Below are 18,800 nucleotides of genomic sequence, written 5' to 3'. Positions count from 1 at the left end.
TTAGATAAACTATTATTTTAAAAATATTCAAAATTGTATTTCACTTAAAGTATATAGAGTTCCAGTGGCTTGCAAATGTTAATATATGTTACACAAAAGGTTTATACAAATCTACATTCTTGCTGAATTCAGAAACCTTTCTTATTTTGTGAAATATTAGATTTAAACTCTTTCAAACATGTATTTGAATGCAACTGTGAGAAACATTTAGAACGGATAAACAACTTTGTCATTGTGTGCACAGCTACTGTGTGTATGCTAATCAAATCTAGGGAAACTAGCTGAGGTTATAAAGCTCAGGCCCACATTTTCTTTTATGCTGCTATATAGGAAAATGGGGAATAGGTTTACTAAAACATCAGCAAATATATGTGGAAAACAGAGTTTGTACAATCTCAAGCTCGAATGTCTATATTTAATACAGCTCTTCTGTTGTAATGGCCTACCTCTGCCCCATTTCCCTTCTTTAAATGCTGATGAAGCGCTAATGAGTGAATGAGCCACTCTTCCACCGAAGCCATTTCTGATGAGGCTTCAGTGAACAGTAGATGGATCAACTTAAGGGACAGATGAATCCTTAATCTCTATTTTTCCTATTTCTTAACAATGTGACCATCAGGTACTGTTCATCTGCAGTTTTTAAATGATTTTATTTATTAAGGGAAAAAACGACCCAAACCTACCTGGCACTAGATAACAAAGTAACTGCCCCCTAAACCGAAAGTTGTTGTGCCACCTTTGGCAGCAAAAACTGCAATTAGATGTTTGTCATGGAGGAATTCTGCCCACCTCTTATTTGCTGAGTTCTTTTAATTCAGAGACCGTGCGTTTGTTGGTATGATGTTCTTTTAATTTTTAATTAAATGCTGTGTTAGTTTGACCCCACGTGTAACGGGAGGCAATCCAAAAAGTTACATTTTTGTCTAGTTGCCTCAGAATATTTTCTCAACAGACTCTGACCATCAAGATGTTCTGACCTTAACTGAGACAAGTGAGGCCTGCAGTTCAGACGCTGCTCTGGGTTCTTTTCTGATTTCCTGGATGAGTCGGCGATGTGCTCTTGGGAGTAATTTTGGTAGGCTGCAGACTACTGGGAACGTTCACCACTGTTCCAGGGACAATGAATCTCCCCAAAGGTTCGTCCCAAAGGTTTAGGAACGAGTTTGTGGCCTTTTCCAGGCTAATACATGTCAATGTTTTTGTTTGTTTTAGTTCATGGCATGTTCTGTTTTTTTATTGTCGTTTTTGTTAGATTCTTTCACCTAATGTTCTTTGTCCAACGGGTTTCTATTTAAGTGATTTCTTGATTCAACAGGTCTAGCAATAATTAGTCCTGGGTGTGGCAAGTGAAAAGGAAAGGATAATCAGCAGCACGGAGGGTTATAAGTTTCATTAAGATCCTGATATGTTTGTAGTTACAGTGCTGTCTTAACTTTGAACTATACTTAATACATAAACACATTTGATAGTTTTCTTTTATTTAGACAACCCAAATAAAAGGCACATAACATTGCGCATGTTTATGTAATAATCTGACAAACGTACATTTAAAAAAAAATGTAGGAATGTTTGACCTTTCTGCTAGTCAGAAAGCCTAGTGTCTCATATATACAAAATTATCAATGTTAATGTTCTAATACAAAAAATTTATAAAAAAGGTTATCTTTCACATCTATTGTAACTACCTTATCCTTGGAACTAAAATAGTTTTGTACAAAGATATACATTCAACTGCTTTCACAAGTGTCCTGGAATTTCCAATTAACCATTTTCCTTAAAAATAAAGAGATGTTCAATTCCACCAGAAATATTCAGTTTATCACATCATTATTGTTTCAAATTTGGCAAACAGGCTATTATAGTGTATCTACGTAAATATAACAAAAGAAACCAACAAAAAAACAAAAACGCTAGACTAATATTTTGTTTAAAACAAAACTTGGGGAAAAAAAAAAAAGACAAACATGCATATTGCATTTTTCAGTATAAACTCTGTCAACTCAGATGAGCTGAAACACTGCTGAAATACCATGGCATTCACTAAAAACAAACGAACAAACAAACAAACAAAAAAAAAAAAGAAGGTCAACAGCTACAGTGTTCGGGGTCATGCATTGTCAGTCTCGCCTGTTGTTTCAGTGGACACAAACTTGCATTTGATTAAACAGTTCCCAGCCACATACTGTACCTATGCAGACTGAGACTTTAAAGGAAATTTAAAAAGGTAAACAGCATGTATTCCATTGTACAGTCATTTATCATTTTAAATGGACGGCTATTAAAAACAAAACAAAAAGTCTTGGACAACTTCTTCCTCACTGAAGTTAAACCCCACGATGCCAAATCTTTTAGGGAATCCAAAAAGTTACATGGAGAGGAATCATGACACGTGGTAGATATCAGTATAAAAAGAACCGCGTTCATGAGTAATGGGGCTTTTCTATACGTTTCCTGAGCGAAGCATCCTTAGCATATGGTTGGGGATGAAACAGAAAAAAAAGAAAGAAAGAAAAAAGTAAAAGTGTGCAGAAGAGTCAGCCAAAAGTATGCTGCTTTAAAAATAAAAATAAGGTGACACTTAAAATCAGACCTTGATTAATGAAACATTCAGTTTGAAAATCATTACTGACATCCATTGTGTAATCAAAATCACCAACACTTTGAGGGTTGGATTCGAAATTTTAGAAGTTAAAAATTGTTCAAGTGTTCCCTTGGTTTTTTTTGTTTTTTGAGCAGTACGTTTAGTCACCACCATGGTGACGGGTAACAGCCTGAAAAAGCTTCACTGCAAGGCTTTCCACAATCAGCCACTAGATGGTGCTCAAGTGCTTGCGGTTGCTGCAAAAAACACTGAGACGCCACTTTGATCTTCAATAATACTGCTGTTCACCTGTATGCAGGATATTCTTTCAGTGCAAGATTCGTTCCATTCTGAATTCATGAAGAAAACCAAAAAAAAAATTAACACTACAAATAAGAAAATAAAAACAGAACTTTGTGTGTCCATACATACAAAAACAAATAGAAATATTTCATAGTCAAGAGGACAGTGTCTTGATATCCACTTGCTAAAAGCAAAAATTAAAATGCTGACGTGGAAAATACATTACTATGTCAACTGTACAAGTTAGTCAGTGTACCTCAAGAGCATACCTATTATCTGAGAATACAAAAGAAATGCTATAGCAATGTGAAAAAATATTCTTCCATGCAAGTGGAAGCTGCTGTCCCTTTTACTAGACTCATTTCCTATAACATTAAATAGTGATTAGCAGGCTATAGTTAAAAAACAAAAAAAAAAACAATATACAAAGTAACACCCAGAGACTTTGGGAGAGAACTTGTAAAACATCAAATACAGCAATTTATAGTTATTGCTTCAGTTCATTTCCCATCTCCCTTTTACAAAAAGCACTGATGTGTTTTCCTAAGGAGTCCTCGAGGATGAGGAATCCTCTCATTTGTCATAATACAAATCACAGTTTCATCGTTCTAACTGACTACACTAAGTCTTACGGCTGTCCTGATTTCAAGATAAATCCTACTCAAATTCTACTCTTATTCTGCGTCCCATGCCAGTCACTTAACCTCGGTTGGGACACAGCTGGGACTTGGTGAGCTCCTACTGGCCGCACAGCTCGTGTAAATATTCACTTCAGAGCTCGGAGAAGTGAGCGCTGTTCTAGGTGAGAAAGAGCCGAGCCCGAGGTTCAGCTGTGAGGACAGGAGTCTCTTGTTTCACTTCATTTTCCCTTTCTTCTTGGCCAGTTCACCTTGCTCCCTCCTTTTTATCTTTTATTTTAATTTTTTTTTTTTTTACATTTTTTACCAAGGTGGGGATGAAGGCAAGACTTGGGAGAGAAAAGGCATGCTATCCACTGGCCTCATGGCGATGTTGAGCGGCCCGGCTATATTCATAGGCATCGGGGTTGTGATCGCGACAGGGTGGGCGATATTCATAGGCGCGGTTGCCGGGATGTTCACGGAGGCGATGTTGACGGGCCCAGTGATGGTGACAGGGTGCTGGAGGCTGACTGGAGATGTGATGTTGACCGTGTTGGTGCTAATGTTCATTTGTGCGGCGATGGTGACGGGGTTGTTGTTGTTCGCATTGCCCCGATTCATCGCTGAAGTGATGGGGGCAGAGATGGTCACAGGCGTGGCTGAAGCAGAATTGCAGACTTCGTTACCGTCTGGAGAAACCCAAGAACAAGCATTTTACTTAGCTTTGCAGCATTTAGCAAAAACAAAAACAAAATAAACACCATTATCTTGTACTTTGCACAAATATTACAGCAATAGCGAGGATCAGCACTGGTCAGTGGTGCTCAACATGTACAGGTTGACAGCTTTTATGACAACTGCAGCAGTATGGTGACCAACAAAATGAGTCTTGCTAATACATAAAGAGACTGGCATTTAATACTTAAAAAAAAAAAAGAAAAAAAAGTCTGCACTCTTGAAAAAAAAGAGAAGAGCATGAAATTTTAGGACAACACCTTAGATGGTTTGAGCTAGTTTCAAAGACCACATTTTTCTAAAAATGCTCTCCACTCGAAGCTCTGGCAAACTCACAGCCTGTACGATATTACTGCCTTTATCCCTTATTGCTTACAGTAATGCGAAGGCAATATGCAGGGATTGGTTTCCATTGTTTTTAAATGCACGGCCCTATGGTGCTGCTGTATTTGCTCCCAGTGTGTGACGAACCTTTGTTACAGGAGTTAAAGTTGGTCTGCCCGTGAGTCTTCAGATGACTGGTGATGTAGGCTGCGCTGAGCATCTTTCCGCAGATACTACAGGTGACTTTGCCTTCATGTCTAATCATGTGGGAACGGAGTCTGTCTTTGGTGGCGAAAGCAGAGGTACAGGCCTGGTGTCGCACAGCAGATGGGGTAAAAGGTCAGTGCAGTGAAATCACGATATTAAAAATGATTTAAAAAAACAAAACAAGCTGCAAAGTAGCCATTTTTCTCACCGTTACTTGACATTTAAACGGTCTTTCTGAGGAATGCACATGCTTCACATGGCAGCTCAAGTGGTCTGGCCTAGATAAAAATGACAACAAAAACATGGTTAAAATTTAAAGACGATACATTTGAGTTCCATTAGATATAGAGGAGACAATTTGTACTTCATTGTGTGGAGATTTATTTATAATATGGTTTCTGTAACCCAACAAAAAGCTACCAGTTGTAGGGCTGGTATAACGTCTGCTAACACTTTTAAAAGACTTCACCAAATTCATTTGACATTTATTTTGCTTGCGATTTAACCAAACCTATATGTTGTTACAATACATACAACAAGTGTTAATAATTTACTAAAGGCGCATCATGGACGTCCACAAGCATAAAGTGAAAAGCCTAACATGCATTACAAGTGCAGAAGTGTACGGATGTGCTCTGTTTACTTAGATAATGAGGGGATGGGCACAAAAAAAAATCCCGAAAAATTCAGTCAATGGTAGTTAATTCTCCATGATCAATCGTGCGTAAATGTGTTTGACCTACTTTTGAACACACACACACACAATGAAAAGAAAGGACATTTTTGACATGATATTTGAATAAACTGACAGTTTGATTATTATTGCTGTGCTTAGTTCCTAACATCCTTGTTATTACACATATATGAAAATGAAATGAATATGAAGTTCCAGGAATTTTCTTGATACTTCTTAACACAAGTCCTAATCTGAATTTGCATCTCTCTCTGAGGATTAGAAGACGACCACGTATGGCACAACTGTTGTTCAACAAACAACAATAATCCATGGCTGTGCTGACTTGTGTTTCTGATAAGAACATGTACCTGTGCCAAAATATGATGTGTATATTTATAGGTATTAAAAACTGCCTTTAAGGGAAAACTATTATAACTGAGCATATAGAGAAGATCTATATTGCTCCTTTTGTTATAGAACTTTAAGTGGGGATTTGAGAACACTTAATATCTACTTACACCATGACTGTACTGATATACCTTGTCTATTACACAATAAAAAAAAACAAAAAAAAACACTGAAAACTGGATTAAGAAATTGCTGAAACTTGTCTTCTGTATTCCAAGTGTTCAAGCTTAAACTAAAGCTTCATAATGTGTTTTTATGTCAAACTAGCTATAAAAACAAACAAACATACATATAATTTGCAAAGTTCACAGGAAAACTGCTTGAGATTTACAGCGAAAGGCCAACATTCACAAACGTCTTCGTGGCACTGATCCTCCTCTGTCAGCATGTCAGTTCTAGTGAAGCTGTGAGCTGAATCATGTTAGAAGTGCCATAATGGAGTGAGCAAGGGCTACTGCTTTGGCAGCTGCTTCCAAACCGGAAAGTTTCATGCTGCTGGAGTCCTTTCTTTTTAAAAAAAAATAAAATCAGAGGAGTCAAGTAGGATCTTCTCATGGGTGCCATGAACCGGAATAAAGATTTTTTTCTTTTCCCCTTGCCCCACTGATGAGGAGAGCAGACTCCAGACAGTGCCTGTCTACAGATCCGGCTGAGTGGCAGTGACTCAGTGCCCTGTTACTCAGTCCTCATTCTCACTTTCCAGTATGCTGATGAATCGCTGCTCGACGTCACCAAGTTGGAGGCATGCCTGAGATTGCCCTACACAGCACAGTGCTAATGTTACCGCTTGGCCAGGGTACACTGCTGATGTTTTTGTTGAAGCTGTGTATTGCGGCACACAGCTTGCTGTTTTTTTGTTTTTAATGTTATCACGACTCTCTGCTAAGTCAATACTGATTTATGTACACATCAGGTTTAACAAACACTTGGCTTTTAACAAAATTTTAGATGTATGTCACTATTAAACCTTCTTAAAGTCATTACTTCATGTTAAAAGTGTTGACCTAAACATTACCGCATGGTTCAGTGAATTCCCAGGGGAAAGAGTCTGTGACATGCTGGCGGGAACTGCAAAGTGACAAGTGACGCCTCCCCCTCCTTTGGTACTTCACTGGTGCTCTTCCATGTGCGACTTTTTAAACATGTGGTTGAAATGGTGTGGGGGGTCATTACAAGTACAAGTTTAAACTGCTAACCCCAGCAATAAACATTAAAAAAAAGAAAAAGAAAAAAAGAAAGGCCACGTTGGAGCAACACGGACACTAGATTGACATTATTTGCTCTATATCAAATCACAGTGCGGCTGACTATTCCAAACACCATCACGTGAATAATTCACTTACAAATGTACAAGCTGTTGGGTAGCAGTTCAGTGTACCTTTGGTAAAGCATGAAATATGTAGAATCTAGCATTTGCATTCAAAACTAACTGCATGCATGAAAGATGGTAAAATTTAATACTTCAGTCTATTAAGCATGATTTTTTTTTCCTTAGCAGCAGCCATTTGTGGACTGCCAAGGACACACTCATAAAAGACTGGTTGTTAGAATGTATTTATCATTATTTATTTATTGAAATTCTGCATAGACAAGTCAAGACTTTTCCCTATGACCCCCGAATGCAATCACCAGAGGGTGAAATTACTTTTTGTCTCCCCTCCCATAAGAATAAATTAGCTCTCAGATGCACATTTCCTGTTTATAGTAGCCTTGTTAGTTGTTGATTAAAAGCACAGGAATAGAACAGAAGGGTTGTAAAAACAGCGCCATTTTTTCATCAGTTTACTATTTTCTTGTGCCACTCTGTATTATCAGTGTGGCTGACATTCTCACTGCCTACCAAACCCCTTGAAGGACTGATCACATGTACACACGAGGAGTGCTACTAGCTTCTTAGTGCACTCAGTTTCACAATTCCACAGACAACCTAAGTAAACTCATCCCAAACAAAGTAGTGGCTAGTGCAACAACAAGGAGGGATTCCCAGTTACCCTGGAGAACACTTTGTCAGGTTTGCAGACAGGCCGATTAGCTTAGCTGGAGAACTCCAGTAAATAAAACCTAAAGCACTTCATTTCTTGCTCCATATTTGAGGGCTGTTCTTCGTCTAAAGTTGTCAATAAACTGACAGCTCCTGCTTTAGGAGACCAGCTGTAGTAAAAAAAAACAATCAAACAAAAAACCCCAAGCAGCAAACTACTAAGTTGGCATTCTTCACATCTTCATATGGACATTTTCCATATGAAAGGCAAGACTTCACTTTGGTTTTGAACCAACAAACACTTCTTGTTGTTATCTCACACACTTTCATCACAGCAGAAATGCTCTTGCAGCTGCCAGTAGTTGATTATTGTAAGCTAATGGGTCCAAGCTACTGTGGTTTTATCTGCAAGTAAGCTTGAAGCCTGACAAAATGGATGCTTGTGGGAAACCAGCTGCCACAACAAGGTAAGGTTGTTTCAAACATCTTCGAGACCTCGGTGGCCATAACATGTTTTTAGGACTTCTTGTTCTTCTTATCAGTGCAAATTATTTTTTGTTTGGGGTTTTTATCTCAAAATGACATTTAGACCATCTATTATCTGCATGGTGGTACTGTATAATAAAGAATGTTATGCCATTATCTAACAGAGACTAAAACTTCATCCAGCACCTCATGAACTAAATGATTGTAATTTAAAACTGTAATCTTATCTCCCTATGGAATTCCTGTGTCAGTCTGAATCCCTATGACAGACCTGTTTGGCAGGATATTGGAAAAACAAAATCACAATGGAGATGCTCAATGTGGAAAATTCATTTTTAACTAGAGACATACTGAACAATTTAGGTGTAGAATTAACAAATACAGACAGGTCAGTAACTGAAGGGAAAAACTGACAGCAGCATTATCAGTCAATCTAGTGGAGTTGAACTATTGATGACTGTTGTACTAGTTTCCTTACAGATCAAAGGACAAAAACCTGATCCTTACCTGGAAAAGCCTTTTCCACACACAGAACATACGTAGGGCTTGTGGACACCCCCATCGTGAGAGCGAACATGGTAGGTCATGCGGTCCTTCCTTTTAAAGCGTTGCTGGCAGATGGGACACTCAAAAGGCTTCTCATCTGAATGGGACAGCTTGTGACGATTCAGGTGGTATACGTCGCGAAAGGCTTTGCCGCACATCTCACATCCATGGTTCTTCTTGACAGGTTTGGCAGGTTTCTTCGGGACATTTTGCTGCGGCACATTGCCCATTGCAGGTGATGTCATGATACTTGTGCCTGAGGAAACAGAGGTTGTTGCTGTGGAGAGGATGCCAGCTACTGTGGAGATGTAGGAAGAGTTGCCGTTGTTTTCTCGTGGCATGGTGCCGATCATGGGGACCATGGTGGGGGCTGTTTGGGCTGTCTTCTTTGGACGTGAAACCATCTTGATACCGGTGTGGCTGGACTCATGACGTCGCAGGTGGTAACTGTCGCGAAAGGCCTTGTTACAGTAGCCGCAGACAAAAGGGGTTTTGCCTTTGTGTTCTTTCTTTATCACAGGCACTGGAAGCCGCTGACCACCTCCGCTGGCGACATTGTCTTTGAGAAGCTCAGCAGCATTGGCAGGTGGCTTCTGGTCTATTTGGATAGGCAGGATAGGCTTCTGGTCAACTTGTTCAGCTCCTGCATTGAGAAGTGGTAGCAGGCTGTTCTGGGCCACCTGGTGCTGGTGGTGGAGGGCTTCATTGGCCTGCTGATGAATCAAACACAGAGGGTTTTTGGTTGAATGAAGATGAATACTAGACTTTTACTTATAAAACAAAAGTAACAAGGTACTAAAGATTTAATAATAATAACAACAACAACAACAACAACAACAACAACAACTGTGAGAGAAAAATAATGTCGCCATAATTTAAAGAAAACAAAACAAAAAAAACAAACAACAAAACTTAATAATGAAACTCTGATAACTCAATAAACACAATATGTGTTAGTAATCTGTTACAGAATACAAAACTGTGCTGGATGAAAAAGGATACCATCGTGACGGTGCTCACATTCATCATGTGACTGCAAAACAGGCATACCAAATAAGAGCCGTAGCAGAGCGCAGTTTAACTACCAAGAAGGCTCCTAAAGAGCAGGCCATCATCTCAGGTACCCAGCTGATTTGGGATAACCATACTTCTGCTCCATTGTGTAAGTAAAGGATTTAAACGACAGGAAAATAAAGGGCAACAGACTAAATAAAACTTTACATCTGGAATAACTGCTTTGAGATTTTTTTTGCACCCCCCCCTGGGGATCTGCAAGTACAAACCAATGCCAGCTACTGCCGCAGCACAAATGGGATGAAATGGCCGGTTGTAATTAGCAATAGCAACAAGATGCTAAGCTGGGGTTTCACTCATTTAAGTAATCAAATTTCCTGACTAAATGGATCAGACACAATTTGAGTTTTGTACCATTGCTGTGACCAGCTAAAATCATCCATGACTGTTTGGGCGTACTTGGGGCAGAATGGAGATAGTGGAAGCTGTATGAAATCCGGCTGCCTTATTTTCTTTAAAAATAAATAAATAAATAAATAAAAAAATGACATCACAATAAATATCTATGGAGTTTAATTCAGTTATTAATTCAGTTTAAAAAAAAAAATCTATTACACTTCTCATAACAATTCATTCTTTTTCATATATCCAGATATGAAAAAAAAGAAAAGAAACACAGTTAACACCGTTTTTTCAGTGACTGGACACACTCAGGACTACTCTGTCGATGTTGTCAACCACCAGCGAGAAAAGCAAGCTGAAATACTTGACCTTTCTCTTTGAGGTTCAATCATCCATCGAAGAAGGCTAGCCAAGAAAAAAGTTGCAAAAGAGGAGACGGGACAGAAAAGAAAAATGAACCTCACAATGTCCTCCTTATGTCATCTAGCCTATTGTGAAAGACACAAATCTGAGCAGTGATGCACTCGGGCCTCAGCAGGGGATCTTTGTATGCTCATCTTCATTGATTTGGCTCATCTATTCATGGGACGGGGACATTGTTTATCCACACACTACTCAGCGAAACTAGCCGTCATTCCTACATATGCAATGGGACCTGGGAACTCGAGGAGAATGCCACCCATCCATTTGTCTGAGCACCTGCTTACACTTGCCACCTTCCAGGATTAGTCATCATCATGCCAATGCTAACCCGTCCGCTGGCACAACAGGGGTGGGGAGAGCTTTATGTTTGGGTTGGAGGGGGGAGGTGGGGTACTAGCAGTGAACCCCCCTTTGTGAAGCTTGTGAACAGCAGACGTAGCCAGTGTAGACAGCCTGGCCCTCTATGCAGAGGTGCAGGGCCTGTAAGCTGCTGTGCCTTCATGCAGCTCTGACCATTTTGACACAAATGCGCTCTGACAACTGGGGCTGCTCCCTCATAAATAACATCAAAATGGAGGGAGTGTCCTGATGGCTCCATGGGCCACTGTAGGCTTGAATTGCGCTCACGGTCTGAGTTAGATTATGCGCTGTCTTTCTTTAGTCTTTTGTGCCACACTCTACAGCTGCTTGCCGAAATCTCAATTTTTCCATCACAGGCAAAAACTGATGACAGGGATGAAAAGAGGGGCAGAGAAAGAAACAAAACTTCTAATTACATAATTTGTTTTTCAAGAACATCTAATTTTTGAGGAGTTTTTTTCTAGGTCCTTCTTTCAAGTTCTGAATTTTTTTGGCTGCCGTCTAGTTTGCTTAGTGGGCAAACTTCTGAAATGTTGTCAATCCCCTAATTTTTTTTTTAATGATCCCAAAAAGTTGTACTTCAGGGATTCATTTGGTTAAGGCGTATTTTTTCGTACAGATATTTGAGTTCTACTAAGAGTGAACAAACCTTTAAGGACATTCAACAGAGGCTAGTCTTCTAAACATCCAGAATGGGTGGCATTTAACACCCCTATAGCTAATAGGTGTGCTGTATTACAATGAGCAATCGCTGTGACATTGAGACAAAACACATGTCAAAATAAATAGATACATTTAAAAAAAACACCATAAAAATGTACCCAAAAAACTATGAAACGCTTAAACATCTACAAAAATAGCCAAGCAGATATACCCTGCATTTCTGATGCAACCCATTTTATAGACCTGTAATTTTCATTTCAGTCAAAATGACCAGAATTATATTGTACCGTAAAAACATGAACCTTCCATATGAGCAGAAAAACACATGGAACTGATTCTCGACGGCACCAACAAGCCTCAATATTTTCCTTTCTTTTTTTAAACAAAGGTAATAATAAGTAATATATGTAACATATTTACCTTTGTTAAAAAAAAAAGAAGAAGTAATATACGTAACATAATAACAAGGGGGCAGCGACAAGCAAAATACTGTGCACGTTGGAGGAGAGAGAAAAAAATTAAAAAAAAATAGAATACATAATAGTTACTACCAAGTCTAAAGCTCTAGCAAGAGCATCCAAAACATGTTTTATATAAACAGTAATTGTGCAATTTCAAAAGGGGTTGTTTGTTATGAAGGTCCAGTTTTAAGCAAAACAAAGACTTGGAGTTAGTGATACTTGATAACATCCCTCACTAACACCATGCTTATGCACACTCTTTCAGTGTCATGTAAGTTGGGTATTATTTCAAGTCAATGTGATTACTGAAAAATTTAATATTTTCAGTACAGTCTATTCATCTGATGAGTTTCATTTTCTTACTGAGATTTGCCATCTGAATGTTTTGGTAAAATAGGGCAAAACAGAAACAAAGAATCTTTTACACAATTTCCACTTACCATAAAGCATTCATTTCCACTGTGGGTTTCTGAGTGGCTATTGCAGTTTCTGGAGAAAGCCAAAACTGATTTTCGTGCACACATGGATTGCGTTATAACTTTTCTCACTTACCTAAAAGGGTTATTAGTGTAACACTTCACACATCCATGTTCAGAGTGCTGAAAACAACATGATTCACCAATTTTCCTGAATGTAGCCTCACAAACACTGCCTCCCCCCTCCCCTCTTTTGAACATGTTTTCCCCACATTGTGCATTTACCTGACAGGAGGATATGCAGCAGGTAATATTTAAGCTGGTTTACGCAACAACACTGGTCATTTAAAACACCTGACAAAGCTTTTCAGAAAATATCACCAATTTTCATGTAAACTTCTTGTTTACAAAAAACAAACTATAATGTGTTGAAAAACAATGAAGTTAAAAAAAATGCTTCAAAGTGTTCCAGGAGCCTGAATTTAAAGGCACACTGATTTACATGAAACTGACACAGTAACAGTGTGAGGTACATAATACACGCAGGGCCTCTGGCTAGACGCCAGATACTGCATGACAAATGACATTGTCTGTCTGCCTTTTCAATTATGAAGAAATAGTACACAAAGATGTGAATGAACGACCACTCCGACAGCAGAGCAAATTATCAGAAACTCAGGAAAAAAAACAAAGTGTCCAAAAAGCAGTGAAATGAACACAACTTAAGATGGATTTCTTTAAACTATTTGCCAAAGTGAGCTATTCAGATTCTTTGCAGCCATTGATGTCCTTACACCAAGCAGTGAAAGCTTAATCAGAGCATTAATGATCAGTTTTTTTCCACACTTTAGAAGACTTTTAAAAAGAGAAGTGGCTCTTTAGCATGAAAACTATAAATTGTGCACTTCTATTCACATATCCTGTTTTTTCCCCCGTTGTCATTGACATATTTATTTATTTATTACACAAAATATATTACTATTAGACAAAGGCTGCAGCACCAACTACTGCAGCAGGTTAAACTCTAGACCTTCATCTGATCATTAAAGCCTGGAATAAAATAAAGTTGTGAACATTACAAATGCAGATTTGAAGGGTTTACTGAAAAGTAATTTTTGGGAATGATCCTGAAGTTACTGGGAAGTTCCTCCCACGAGGAGAACTTTGCAACACCCACTAAACTGTTGAGTCAAAGGTAAAAATTAATTTTAAGCACTGGAAATACACAAGAGACCGCAGAATAGTGGTAAACCTGGAAAAATGGTGCGTATTGGGAATGGAAACTAAAAATATATATATTTATATTGCATTGGGGTTACACAAAAACGGACTCAACTGTAAAACATGAAATCTTTATCCTTACAAAACTCATTTGCTCCATGTTCCGAGCTCATTTCTTGTAGCCTAGGTAAGGCCATGCGATTGAGAAGCTCACAAATACGAGTGAACAATAGCCTTCATTCTTAGCACATATTGAAATTCACTAAACCGTGACAGATATCACTCTAAACCGCAGCACTCGCTTTCCTTCCCAGCACGCATTTATTCATTTCGTAACGCCGTTGCTAATTTCAAATGCGCCTCTTCGCTGCTAGTGTTAGCTGATGTTGTGTGCATAGTTTGAATTCCTTTCCACCACGGTCACCAGAATAAATAGCTTAGTTAATAAGCAGAGAATCTGCACAGCGCTGGTCGTCAAGTCTTGTAACGTTAGTTTTGCAAGCTCATTATGGCAGCCTCGCCCACATTAAGCTAAATTAGCAAGCGAGTGTAATTAAGGTAGCCCGAACATCGTTAGCTACTTGGCTAGTTAGTGTTGAACCGGCTGGAGCAGGCGGAAAGTTCACCGCGGACTTGAGAACCGCCGTTAGTAAATCTCAGCAGCTAAAAACCTCTGTGTACACTTAACCAGAGATTTGCCAAATCTACAATGCGTGTTCTGTTATCCACGCTACACTGAAACATGTCGCAGCGTTACATCTCATTATCCCACGGCGCCTGATCAAAGCCTTCAGTCAAAGGGGGGAAAAAACAGGTCTGTCTCGATTGTAACGGTGCAGTGGCGTCTCCTGCTTCACTCCAAGTGATCCCGCATGTTTGGCTCCGGCTAGGCAAACAAACTTAAAAAAAACAAGGAATCACAAACGCTGTCGAAGTATTAAACGCAAATACCCAAATATCGTCGGGGTAAGAAAACATGCCGCTTTTCAAACAATGCTTGGAGAGATTAGATTTTTTGTTCTAGCGTCATTCCCAAGCCTCACAGCTGGAAGCCTGGATTCATATACCATTGTTTTGCTTGGTTACTTGTTCTTGACATTAATCGTTTAAAAACTGGATTTACCACTAAGATATGAAGCCGTTTGCAATTCTACGGTTGTTTTACCGACTATTCCGGTTTCCCTCCAAAAGAGACAACTTACTTGAAAAAGAAACGTACTCCAGCTCGGCTCCATTTCCACACTTACTAATTCTGTAGGAAACCTAGTAGAAGCCTACAACAAAGCAACCAAACATGGCAGCTAAACAACTTCCGGTGACCTCAAGGGCTGAACCACTTTGCGCAGGATTTGGCGGGGTTCATTAAATTTCGTATTTTGAAATGAATTCGTACGCACAACTCGTGAAATATGAATTAATCACTAACAAGAATAGCAACTTACGATGTATGTTGAATTCAAATTCACAAGAGATTGTATGAATTGTTCCCGTGTTATTACGATAGTAATCTGGTGGCGTTGGATTTTTAAAACACCCCCCTGGATGGTTTTTGCTGATGCTGTGAGGGGAATTTGTTATATTAGATTGTCGCATGTGGCTGGGAAATGATTGCGTTTCAGTAACGTTTCGTCCTTTTTAAAAGGGAAAAAAAAAGATGCTAGCGTGTTGTTCTGCATTACAAATAGTTGGGCGGTCGTCTTTCCCACTGTGCCAAGTGGTTCATTTTAGAGAAGTAATTTGAGTGCGAGTTTATTTTCATTCATGTAATAGGGATGAATGAAAAGGCAGAGCCATAATATCCTAAATTTACTTTTTACGTCATGTACACTTGGGTTAAAAGTGATTCTAGTTCCATCTTTCATCATTACCTGCAGAATTTGGCTATTAGTATTTACCACAACCTCGAGGTAATGATGCAAGCCTCAGATATGCTTCTGAATAGATAAAGTCCTGTAGATGCTGTTTTTTTTTGCGTGAGATAACTTGTACATTAAACAAAAACAACATTTTTATATAAGCTCTTGGAAAATGAAAATTATCACTTTCTAAAAAAGGGCTTTCATCCTTTATTTACAATTCACGCACACACGCACGCACGCGCACAATGCAGTGCAATCCTTAACTGTCATCCAAATGTCAATTGTCATTCACCATCCAACTGTATAAGGAATGGTAATATGTTAGGGACTCAGTGGTAACTGACAGGGAATGAGTCATAGTTTCCTTGTATTATCCTGGTGGTGTGAGTCAGATAGGTTTCATTCCTTAATCTTAGTCAGGTGATAAGAAAAAGTTGATATGACATTTTTCTTTGGAAATGAATAATTCATTAACATTCTCCACTGAAGCTGACCAAGAAGTCCTCATAGATAGAGACAGACAGTATAGGTGAAAAATAGATGGTAAACCATACATTACTAAAAAAAAAGGTACAGAAACTCTGCAAGACCAGTAGGTGATGCTACAAAACCTTAATAAGCAACAGGAGGTCTTACTACTTCAACAATTCCATGTTCCCTGTTAGATTTATAATTTCATTGTTCATACAAGTTAAATAATATTCAGACTGACTGGTAATGTTCAAAAGTTCAAAAAGTATTGTAGTTCATTCTTAAAACCTTTCTAATGAACATTGGGAAAATAATAACTGGACACTGTGGGGATTTTTCACTTTTCATTTTGAGATTTTGGAAGAAATGTATTACAAAAAATTGGCAACCTGTTCAGGGTGTGCCCTGTCTCTCACCCTATGATCACAGGGACAGACTCTAAAACCCTCGTGATGCTGAATTGGGCAGTGGAAGGTGGATGGATGGATGGAAGAGCAAAGTAATAATGTCTTCCAGAGAATGGCTTGTTCTTAAGGTTAATGTGGATACAGATCTGTGCATGAATCAGTATTGTACACACTCCTTCTAGTGCATTCTTTAAACTCTGCTTATCACTGAATGACTGTTCAATGAAGGAGCCCCATTGTAATCTATTCTCAGTTTTTTCCAACTGTATATTGAAAGTTTTGAATCTCATACAGTCCAATCAATGTTTTAGTTGGAGGTATTCATATCTCCCTAATCCAGTTCCAATGAAGAAAAAGTGTCCAACAATGAATTTCAGCTGAAAACAAAACTTTATGTTGACTGTCAGTCCAAGGTGCTTCAGTGTAAATTTATATCCCGACATCAACTCGCAGTAGAGGTACGTGCCCCAGGCCAGGAGCACTACTATCAGAAGCCAAGTACTGGGCATCTCATTTGAGACACGGGGGCACTCCATGGATAAATTCAGACAAACCAGAATTTGCCAAAATGTAAATGCATATTTTCATCAAAATAAGCGTAATAAAAAAAATGGAAAGGAAATCAAGTTTGGCATGTTGTAAATGTCTAAAATGATTTTTTCTAAAATGAATGGATCAGTGTGAGTAAACTATTAAGGTAATACATTTTAGATTGTGGTTCTCTCCTCAGAATTGCAGCTTCCTATGTGTAATGAGCTTTAACAAGCAAAACATATGGGATTATCTGGAGTTCATTATGTATGTGTATATTGAAACTGCTGGGAGAAGGAAGAAACGATGCAAATGAGGTGAAACATTTTATGCAATTGATCTTGCAAATTGAGTTCTAACATATGCTGTAATCAACTCATCATTGTTGTAGGAGGAATTATCCTAAAGTATTCCATATAAATAGGTAAATAATGTTTAAAATAACCATTCACCACAACTCAGATTCTGTTTGGGTTTAAAGTCTGTATGTCAGTGACTGTAACTCATTAGCTGCAAAACACTTTATGTGTTATCCAATGTGAAATAAACATGTTAACAATATAAGTTTTTCTCTACGAAAAACTGGGCAGCTTGGAACTAAATATCTGTGCGTACATCCTTTGTATGGTTAAAATAAAGACCAGGAGGGGTCACTGCTGTCCAGTGTAGTCTTCCGGAGCTTTCATGTGCTGTTGGATTTATTAAAATTTAGAGCGTTAGCCTACATTTTGGACATCTAAATCGTCCTACTATCATTGAGGACTAATCCCCCCATGTTTCCAATTTAGACCATTAAGAGAGTGGTTGTTTTTCAGCTTTCCCTCTTTATAATATATATTTTAAAGTGTAATGAGGAGACTACTTAAGTTTATTAAAACTATTGAGCTGTTTGGGGGAAAATGAATTAATCATCTGATGTACGACACCATTTTCTAAGTTTTTTGTGTTTATTTCTTTACGAGGATAGCTGCTTCCCCGTAGGTCGCTTATGTCAAAGTAATCAGAAGTCGGAGCTTACTGCAAGCATTTGAAAGCATCACAAAAGCATTTGTCGCACCTGCTGACAATTCATTGGAAAATGCCGAAAACCTGTAGTAAGACTACAACGCTGTCATGTTTAGGCAATTACAGGTAGGAATTGTCATATGTTACAGTGTTACTTAATTTGTATCGTTTATCGTGAGTGACATTAGTACACTCTTTATCACTGCTAAAGAATGAGGGCAAAGCAGCTTAAAGGGAGAGCATTATGGCCAAGCTCAGGACTAGCCGTGTCGACAACCTATGCGTAGTGTTTAAAGTTCAAGAAAACGAAAAACTAATAACAACAGACCAAACTGCGCTTTCCAGTAATAAAATACGACGAAAATGCATACCTAAATGTTAACTGTAAGATAAACTGAGTTGCTTTCGGACATTTCATAGCTTTCTTCTAAGAGCATGTGATTTAGCTTGGATTAGGTTTGAATTTACAGTTTACTGTTCAGTTATACATATGGAGCTTAGTGGAGGCTCCCATGCACATAGCTTCAGTTTTCAATCATTTAGTGATGATGCTGAGTATCTGAGAGCAGGAAAGCTACGCTCTTTAAAACACTGTATGTTATTATGTAGGATAGATTGAGGTGTGTCAAAGATAAGTTTTAGATAAGATCACATTCCTTATCTAGGGTGCATGTTTCGTTTGTTGATACTACAGCGGGGG

The 18,800-nt window shown here is 38.5% G+C and overlaps 2 protein-coding genes across 4 annotated transcripts in view; one reads left to right on the top strand and one right to left on the bottom strand.

Annotated features, from left to right (window-relative positions):
* Positions 1–1,277: 1,277 nt before the first annotated feature.
* LOC102302943 (vascular endothelial zinc finger 1) lies at positions 1,278–15,158 on the bottom strand. The gene is made up of 5 exons (XM_005928520.3): positions 15,030–15,158; positions 8,829–9,580; positions 4,979–5,048; positions 4,711–4,873; positions 1,278–4,193 (listed from the first exon to the last, which is right to left on the bottom strand). Exons 1-5 carry the CDS (start codon positions 15,060–15,062, stop codon positions 3,826–3,828), a joined length of 1,386 nt encoding a protein of 461 aa, XP_005928582.1. The 5' UTR covers positions 15,063–15,158; the 3' UTR covers positions 1,278–3,825.
* A 2,941-nt stretch (positions 15,159–18,099) lies between these two features.
* Positions 18,100–18,800, top strand: part of LOC102303247 (unconventional myosin-XVIIIa) — a 56,458-nt gene continuing 55,757 nt past the window's right edge. For all 3 annotated transcript variants that reach the window (XM_014335566.2, XM_005928523.2, XM_005928521.2), the window contains exon 1: positions 18,100–18,226. The gene's annotated coding sequence lies outside the window, so the exon portion shown is untranslated. The remainder of the gene's footprint in view (positions 18,227–18,800) is intronic.

The sequence above is a fragment of the Haplochromis burtoni genome, unplaced genomic scaffold (assembly GCF_018398535.1).
Source record: "Haplochromis burtoni strain Fernald_Lab_line unplaced genomic scaffold, NCSU_Asbu1 Contig_115, whole genome shotgun sequence".
NCBI lineage: Eukaryota > Metazoa > Chordata > Actinopteri > Cichliformes > Cichlidae > Haplochromis > Haplochromis burtoni.
This window is presented reverse-complemented; position numbering and strand designations above follow the sequence as displayed.